Source organism: Pristiophorus japonicus, chromosome 3, assembly GCF_044704955.1.
Source record: "Pristiophorus japonicus isolate sPriJap1 chromosome 3, sPriJap1.hap1, whole genome shotgun sequence".
Lineage (NCBI taxonomy): Eukaryota > Metazoa > Chordata > Chondrichthyes > Pristiophoridae > Pristiophorus > Pristiophorus japonicus.
The window spans coordinates 285,487,713-285,497,211 of record NC_091979.1 but is presented as its reverse complement, the minus strand read 5'-3'; the positions used below and the strand labels follow the sequence as shown (position 1 = coordinate 285,497,211).

Genomic DNA, 9,499 nt, shown 5'->3' with positions numbered 1-9,499 from the left:
AACTGGAGCCCAAGCTCTGCTGCATGGACCTAGTGCGCACGCATGCTCCTACTATCCATAGAGCACAGTGTGGGCTGGCCCGTGCAGCCCCTGGGCCCTCGCCTCTCCTGAGCCCCGTCAATGTAGGTCAGCAAGGACAGGTGTAAAAGGGAGAACAGGAGTTTTAAATGAGCTGAAGTTTATGGAGGATGATGGACCAGCCAGGAGTGCACTGAAGGTTTCAGTACGAAGATTTCAGCATCAGATGAGCTGGGATCTCAGAATTCCGCAATCAGTCCATTTACAGCCACCCCAACCAAAATCTGATCATCTGCAGCTCCGCCCCCGACCCCGCAAGCTCCGCCCGTCGCGCTCGGCCCAGTTAGGGCGGATCCCAGCGCTCGCTCCCGATTGGCCGCCGCTCCACCGGGCGCTGATGTCACTTTGTTTACGTGTGCTCATCAAAGCCCGCGGGCCCGAGTGCCGGAGCTGGAGTCAGGCAGGGGATCGGAGCCGGAGCCGGAGTCAGGCCGGGGATCGGAGTCAGAAACAGAGCCAGGTGGACAGGAGTCGGAGTCAGGTCGGGCCGGGGTCGAACTTTCCAGAACGGGCAACATGAGCGAACGGCAGAGCAATCAGGACGAGAGCCTGCAGGGTAGGAGCGAGCACGGCCGGAGAGACGGTGGGCCGGGGCCGTGGGTGTGGAGGGGAGGGGATGGATCAGTTCTCTCTCACACCCAGCCTGCTCTCCCTCTGCCCACACATTATCCGGGGTACTGTTTTGGTTGCTAACCCTAGTTTGGCTGCTCCCTGGTGCCGCCGATCTTTATTTCTCTGTGGCGTTATCGATCCCCCGATTGGACAAGCTGTGATTGGTGGGGTTTATTAAAACCTGGGGTTATTAAATCCTGGGTTTATTGATCTCTGGATTTATTGATCCCTAGGTCTCTTGAATCCTGGATTTACTGATCTCTGGGTTTATTGATTCCTGGGTTTATTGATCTCTGGGTTTATTAAATGCTGGTCTTATTGATCTCTGGGTTTGTTGATCCCTGGGTCTATTGAATCCTGGATTTATTGATCTTATTGATTCCTGGATTTATTGATATTTGGGTTTATTGATCTCTCTGGTTTATTGATCTCTGGGTTTATTAAATACTGGGTTTATTGATCCCTGAGTCTATTGAGTCCTGGATTTATTAAATCCTGGATTTATTGATCCCTGGGTCTATTGAATTCTGGATTTATTGATCTTATTGATTCCTGGATTTATTGAATCCTGGATTTATTGATCTTATTGATTCCTGGATTTATTGATCTCTGGGTTTATTGATTCCTGGGTCTATTGAATCCTGGATTTGGGTTTATTGATCTTTCGGTTTATAGGTGACCAGCTCTGTTGATCTGTGGTGAAATTGAACCCTGAGTTGATGATCCTTGGGTTTACTATCAGTAAACTCTGCTCCTTATGTCATCAAAGCAGATTAGCAATGGTGAGTTTTTAACGGATGACAACAGTGCTGCTGTATGTAAACAGAATCACCATGGCAGACAACCGGATACGGTTACACATTTTTCCTCTTTTCATGTGTAGCAAACTTATTAACCAATTACTGGCCATGATGAATCCTGGTAATGGAGTAGGTTAACTATGCATATCTTTTGTGAACCTTTACTTGGAACTTATTTGTCACAAATGGACTTTAACTGTTCACCAACAAAATATTCAACAAGATAAAGTGATTATTTTGTGCACAGCTGTTATGAATTTCCCGCTTTATTGGGATGGCTGTTCCACTGTTAATTGATATGCATTACAGTAACGTTTGAATATGACCGCGTGCCTGTGTCACTGTTGAAGAAAACAAGAACAGCAAAGATCAAAGTATTCCTCTGCTTTCTATGTCTCTTCCAGGTACAGTGGCCTAGATTGTCTGCCCCCCTCCCCCATAGATTGGGGCAAAGCACTTCCTAATTCTGCTTTCCAAGGATATGAACTCCTGATCCCAGATGATCTTCCAGTCTCAGGATTATTAGCACTTTGGAAGTAGGCTGCCCAGCCTCTGATTGAATTGTGTCAGACTGGGACACAATCTTGCTATGACAGACATCTAAAGCCTGCTGACCTTGGAATTCTGGACTCTTGGGCCTGACAGGTATCTCTTGCATTCTGCTGGATTGAGCTATATACGGTCTTATCATTATTTTCCCCCCTCTCCCCTCCGACTTTCTGAAATCCATGCTCGGGTGTTGCCCAGCGGATGATAACGACTTGCAGAATGTAAACGGGCAGATTTCTCACAACAGGATGTAATGGCACATCCCATTCTTCCCACCAGTACGCATATAGACATATATATGCAGAACATGCCAGTCTGAATGAGCAACATGTGGAGTTTGAAAAGCACCAGACAGTGTGTTCCTTTTCATGGTCTCGGTCCAATCAACAACTTCCTCAGGCTTTATGTGCACTCTTTCTCCATCCCATGCTTCTTGGGCAGTAATGATATAGTTACCAGTTTCCCATCGCCACCCAAACATCATTACAAACATCAAGCTGTGTCTTTGCTGCTTGCACTTGTGGCCACTGCACCATGATCCTGCCTGTAGCCACGTGCCAGGAGGTGACATCAGTTGTGGTGCGTACCAAACTTGCTGCCCAGCTGTGCTTGTTTCTAGCACCATATTTAATTCTGGATATGTTAAACATATGCTTATGTGAGTGCTGTGTGATTTTATATGGACATTAATTTGAAACAGGCAGGCAGGATTTGCAGATAACAATAGAAACTGAGCAAATAGAAAATAATTAATTGCATAGTAATGTTTGGTATCTACTTTTGTAATGGTTAATAAGATGATCGATAGTACCGGTAGTACTGCTGGCATTATATTACACCTCTTAAGGCGTAATTTTCAAAATTACTCTCCTAGTGTGGAGGCTAACCTACCAGGAACACTTGTCCACATGGACTGCAGCAGTTCAGGAAGGCGGCTCACCACCACCTTCTCAAGGGCAATTAGGGAGGGGCAATAAATGCTTGCCTTGCCAGAAATGCCCACATCCCATGAACGAAAAATAAAACACTTATTGGGAATTTTGTATTCCTCCTCCTTCCCCAAGATTTTCCATCATTAATTTTAATGGGTGCTTGCAAATGGAGGGATGAATAATGTCCATCTCACATCACTTCAACCATGCCTTGCCAACTGATCTTTCAGCGCCAGAATGATGAGCTCTTTGGCCTGGGCTGGGCTGTCGCATAATCTCGGCTAGCGAAAGATTGCTGTTTGGATGGAGAATGGTGGCAAAGCAGTTAATGATGTGGAAGATACCTATATCCTGCAGTTTATACCATACAATGGGTATAATCAGAAACAAATATAAGCAACTCACTTTGGAGTTCAGATTAGGGCATTAAATAGAATAAAAGTGAGGCAGGCTTACCACACCTCACCCCCAGAAGCGCACATCAGGAATTCCCACTATTTGCTAATAGACAGAAAATTGAGGGGAGTGTGGTCGCACATCCCAATAGACGCAGCTGGTAGTTGAGGTTCTGCACCGGGAGTGCACATTTGGAAAATTAGCACCAATTTTCTTTTAAAAGGTGAAACAAAACCGTCATTTGATTTACCAACTATGTCAATTAATTAGTTTATGACATCTGTGTATTGATGGCAGCTTGGTTTCTCGGGGAACTTTTATCGCTTAGGAGTTTTTAGAGAGTGCACAATAACAGAAAACAACTGTTCGAGTGACGTAGTCAATATGGTGTACTGGGTCCGTATGGAATGGAAATAGCCCCTTTAATAATTGTGTGAGAGGCTCAATGTAATTATAGTTTGCATAGGGTGCAGGCAGGGAAGAGAGAGCTAGAGAGAATACATATTACACAGCCCATGTTAAATTACTGACATCAACATTTCAAACTGGAATCTAGAAAAAAATATGGTGGGCTGCATTAAGGAGTGCAGTTAGGCAAAACAGTGTGACAGCTGCTTTATTTTAGATGAAGGAGCCTGTGTACATATAAGTTAATGAATACACTGTGTTTGTAGAGCAGTTTTTTTTAATCCAGAAAGGAGCAGGAGTCTTTAATTTCTGTTTTTCAAAAGAAAGTACATTCTAACCTCTTCCGCAGGGGCATTTTTTTATATTTTATATATAATAATTACACTGATGTGCACACAGCCCATTTCCCTGCAACTCCTTATTCCAGATCAGCTGCAGAGATGTAGGTAATAATGAATCTGCTGTATCTGTTACTATTCTGGGCATTGGCTGCTGAACCGGATCAAACTGGTTTGCTCAGACTACCCAGATTCAAAATGTTGAACTTAATTATGAAATAGAGGTTTTTTAGTAGAAAATTGGTCATAGTAAATACAAGGGGAGCTAAATTGGGCTGTGCAATGCAGCCACCTGGTGCTCAAATGGGGTCCGAGATGCACGCACACACTTCCAATGGAACGTATGCCAGATACCATCTTGATAAAGGGGTTTGCGGCTATGCACCTAACGACCACCTGCAGCATGCAGAGCAGGCAGCTAATGACATGATTTGATGCGAGCGCCGCCATTTTCCAACTGCATACTCCAGCCTTAATCTCACATAGTTGAACGTGACATTAAATGGGATGAAGGACCCCCCTCCCACCAGCGCTATTTAAAGGAATCATGAACTACTTATAGGTTGGTTGCTGGATTATTTCTTCTGGCTGCTAGTGCAATTGTATGTGTTTTTTGGAGCCTTCCTATATAAGGCTGAAGTTTGAATAGTCTACAATTAGTGGTATGGCTGTTGCTGAAGTACTTTTCTGTTCATATAAAAGCTTGTGCTGAAACAAGTTGCTTCCAGACATGGGAGGCCTGGAAGGCTTCCTCTGGAAATTGAACATGACTGAGAGAGTGAGCAGAAACCACACAGAGAGCAGGACAAGCTGCTAGAAGAGGGAGGCGGAAGAGGGGGAGAAAAGCTCTCAGCAGGCCATATTCGCCGAGGGTCTTTAGGAAGCAATTCTCCTACCTCCACTTCACTTCAGCAAGGACCAATGCAAGAGATGTCTTCGCTTCACTAAAGAGGTCGTGACTGAAATCTGCCAACTGCTGCAACCACACTTGCAACCTCAAAGTAGGGCAAGGACAGCATTGCTTGTGCCTGTCAAGGTGACCGTGACACTTAACTGTTATGCGTCTGGCTCCTTCCAGACTGCTGCTGGAGACAGAAGCAACATCTCACAGTTTGCAGTGAACTGCTGCATAAGAGATGTCACTGAGGCTAAGTATACACCTGTATGGCTCAGAGACGTGGACCATATACAGTAGACACCTCAAATTGCTGGAGAAATACGACCAACAGTGTCTCCGCAAGATCCTGCAAATCCCCTGGGAGGATAGACGCGCTGACGACAGTGGTCTTGATCAGGCCAACATCCCCAGCATCGAAGCACTGACCACACTTGACCAGCTCCATTGGGGGGCCACATTGTCCGCATGCAGGACACAAGACTCCCAAAGCAAACGCTCTATTCGGAACTCCTACATGGCAAGCGAGCCCCAGGTGGGCAGGGGAAATATTTCAAGGAGACACTCACAGCCTCCTTGATAAAGTGCAACATCCCTATCGATACCTGGGAATCCCTGGCCGAATACTGCCCTAAGTGGAGGAAGAGCATCCGGGAGGGTGCTGAGCACCTCGAGTCTCGTCGCCAAGAGCATGCAGAAAACGAGCACAGGCAGCGGAAGGAGCGTGCGGCAAACCAGACTCCCCACCCACCTTTTCCTTCAACGACTGTCTGTCTCACCTGTGACAGAGACTGTAATTCCCATATTGGACTGTTCAGTCACCTGAGAACTCACTTTGGAAGTGGAAGCAAGTCTTCCTCGATTTCGAGGGACTGCCTATGATGTATACACAGAGAGACAGCTTCATCTCATTCCCTCTTGCCAGAGACAAGCAGGCTGAGCGAGCACAAGGGTTTGCATGGATTGCAGGCTTCCCCAAGCTGTAGGGTGTCATTGATTGCATGCACATTGCCTTGAGTTTGCCTCATGAGAACTCGTCCATTTTCATGAACCGAACAGGATTTCACTCCCTCAGTGTGCAACTAGTGTGCGACCACAGGCAGTGCATCATGCAGTTGAATGCCTGTTATCCTGGTAGCAGTCATGATTCCTTGATTCTGCAGTTGTCCTCTGTGCCACCTGTATTTGACCCACCATAGCAAGTCAAAGGCTGGCTACTGGGCGACAAGGAATATCCACTCATAACATGGGTAATGACTCTGGTCCGGAACCCACGCAGGCCTACAGTGAGAGCCATGCTGCCACAAGGGACATTATAAAGCATGCCATCGGCGTCTTCAAGCAATGCTTCCGCTGCCTGGACCGCTCTGGAGGAGTCCTGCAGTACTCAGCTGAGTGGTATCCAGACTTGTAGTAGTATACTGCACAACCTCACCATTAAGGAAACAGCCCTTGCCACCACTTATCGGGTGAGAAGCTGTAGAGGTGGAAGTGGAGGAGTACGGAGTGCAACAGGAAGTGGAGGAAGGGGAAGAAGAAGGGAGGTTACAATGTAGATAGCCCCTTTCTGCCTGAGCTCTACATGATTAAATAATTCACAAGCAATACCAGTAACTTCAATTACAGCTCCCAATTCATCAACAGCCCTACACCTTACCCTTCCTCTATCACTGACCATCACATCATCTTGTTTCTGACAACACAAAAATAGAAACCATCAGAAAATGCACATTCCAATGCAATTTTATAAATGAAATCATTGCATAATACCCTTTTCCTTTGTGCTTGTCTTCCATGTGGCTTTGCCAAGTGCTCCTATGGGATGCTTCCTCAGTGGCTGCAGGAAGCATGCTGACCTTCTATTGAGGAGACTGCAGATAGCCCTGGGGAGGGTAACCATGAGCAGCTCTGGGTCCGCTTCAGACTGCATCATCTTGGCCTGGGCTGCAGCAGTCTGAACTGGCTGGCTGACAGGCAGCAGCAAGGGCACTGGTGGAATGACAGGGATGGGAGCAAGAATGTTATCATCCTGAGAGAGGAAAGGAGAGTCATGCTCCATGGAGCCACTGCCACTCTCCTGGGGCGGCACCTCAGCAATCCTCCTGATCTGTTGGAGAACAGATTGATGGACTGCTGTGATGCCCTGGAAGCCTCTCTGACAAGTTGTATCCAGAGCTACGATAGCGACAGTTTGAGATTCCACTACAGCACTCAGACCTTTGATGGCAGCTGTTTGTGCTGTAATAGAAGCTGTGACATCGGCAATCAGACACTGAATCATGGTGGGTTCCACAGCTGTGCTGATGGAGATGAACACCCGATCCAAGTTGGAAAGGATGGGCTACAAGCTCTGCACAAAGGCCTGTGCCAAGTTGGTGATGGACTCTTCCATGCTCCTTGACATTGTGCACAGGCTTTCTACTAGGCTTTCCAGTGCACCAAGCAGTTGGTTATGTATACCCACCAGCCTTCTTCTGTAGCCTGGCTTATCAAAGTCCTCATCTGACTCCTCTGCATCAGAATTAGTGTGTGACCTCGCCCTCTGGCAAGCTGGCACCTGCATTGTACTCCCTCCATCCCCACCCCATCATGCCTCGACGTCTGCACACTTGTGCCCAGTGTCCCACTGCGTGCAGATGCCTCCTCTAGCCTAGCCTCTAAAATGCATGTACTGGCAGTCTCTGAGCTGGTGGCTGCAAGTGTAAGATTGAGTCATGGTGTCTCTTCATCTTCCCTGTCTTCCTCTTCCTCCTCTAACTGGAAAGGTTGCAGGTTGTGGGTATCTAAAATGAAAAAGGGGCAAGATTGTTGTAAGAGGAGAAAGTAAGAAGTGCATGCTTATACCAGCTGCAACTTGTGAGTCAGAAGTGATTGTGGGATGAGGGAGAAGTGAGATGAGAGCAGGAGGATTAAGTATCCAGATACTCTCCTCATTGATCCCTCCCACCCTGCCAGTGGCCACGGCTTCAGTGATGCCCATTCCCTTGATGGTCAGCACTGTCTCCTCAATGGGGGTTAAAACATGCAGGCGTACTTGTCTTCCTTCAGTTCTTTTCTGCTGCCTCCTGTTATGCGCCACCTTCTGCAAGAAGGAGGGATGTGTGTCAGTGAGTGTTCTGCAATATGTTTGGGTGATGTGGCTGTCATGGTTGAATAACTGCCAGTGGTTGTGAGTTAGAAACATAGAAACATAGAAAATAGGTGCAGGAGTAGGCCATTCAGCCCTTCTAGCCTGCACCGCCATTTAATGAGTTCATGGCTGAACATGCAACTTCAGTACCCCCTTCCTGCTTTCTCGCCATACCCCTTGATCCCCCTAGTAGCAAGGACTTCATCTAACTCCCTTTTGAATATATTTAGTGAATTGGCCTCAACTACTTTCTGTGGTAGAGAATTCCACAGGTTCACCACTCTCTGGGTGAAGAAGTTTCTCCTCATCTCGGTCCTAAATGGCTTACCCCTTATCCTTAGACTGTGACCCGTGGTTCTGGACTTCCCCAACATTGGGAACATTCTTCCTGCATCTAACCTGTCTAAACCCGTCAGAATTTTAAACGTTTCTATGAGGCCCCCTCTCATTCTTCTGAACTCCAGTGAATACAAGCCCAGTTGATCCAGTCTTTCTTGATAGGTCAGTCCCACCATCCCAGGAATCAGTCTGGTGAATCTTCACTGCACTCCCTCAATAACAAGAATGTCCTTCCTCAAGTTAGGAGACCAAAACTGTACACAATACTCCAGGTGTGGCCTCACCAAGGCCCTGTACAACTGTAGCAACACCTCCCTGTCCCTGTACTCAAATCCCCTCGCTATGAAGGCCAACATGCCATTTGCTTTCTTAACCGCCTGCTGTACCTGCATGCCAACCTTCAATGACTGATGTACCATGACACCCAGGTCTCGTTGCACCTCCCCTTTTCCTAATCTGTCACCATTCAGATAATAGTCTGTCTCTCTGTTTTTACCACCAAAGTGGATCACCTCACATTTATCCACATTATACTTCATCTGCCATGCATTTGCCCACTCACCTAATCTATCCAAGTCACTCTGCAGCCTCATAGCATCCTCCTCGCAGCTCACACTGCCACCCAACTTCGTGTCATCCGCAAATTTGGAGATACTACATTTAATCCCCTCATCTAAATCATTAATGTACAATGTAAACAGCTGTGGCCCCAGCACAGAACCTTGCGGTACCCCACTAGTCACTGCCTGCCATTCTGAAAAGTACCCATTTACTCCTACTCTTTGCTTCCTGTCTGACAACCAGTTCTCAATCCACGACAGCACACTACCCCCAATCCCATGTGTTTTAACTTTGCACATTAATCTCTTGTGTGGGACCTTGTCGAAAGCCTTCTGAAAATCCAAATATACCACATCAACTGGTTCTCCCTTGTCCACTTTACTGGAAACATCCTCAAAAAATTCCAGAAGATTTGTCAAGCATGATTTCCCTTTCACAAATCCATGCTGACTTGGACCTAT

At 46.8% G+C, this 9,499-nt stretch overlaps 1 protein-coding gene across 1 annotated transcript in view; it reads left to right on the top strand.

The window, feature by feature from the left end:
• The first annotated feature begins 381 nt into the window (after positions 1-381).
• The window catches only part of bnip3 (BCL2 interacting protein 3), a 52,890-nt gene continuing 43,772 nt past the window's right edge, over positions 382-9,499 (top strand). Inside the window, exon 1 of the mRNA XM_070876781.1 lies at positions 382-634. Within this exon, the coding sequence (XP_070732882.1) occupies positions 595-634 (40 nt within the window). The 5' untranslated portion in view covers positions 382-594. The remainder of the gene's footprint in view (positions 635-9,499) is intronic.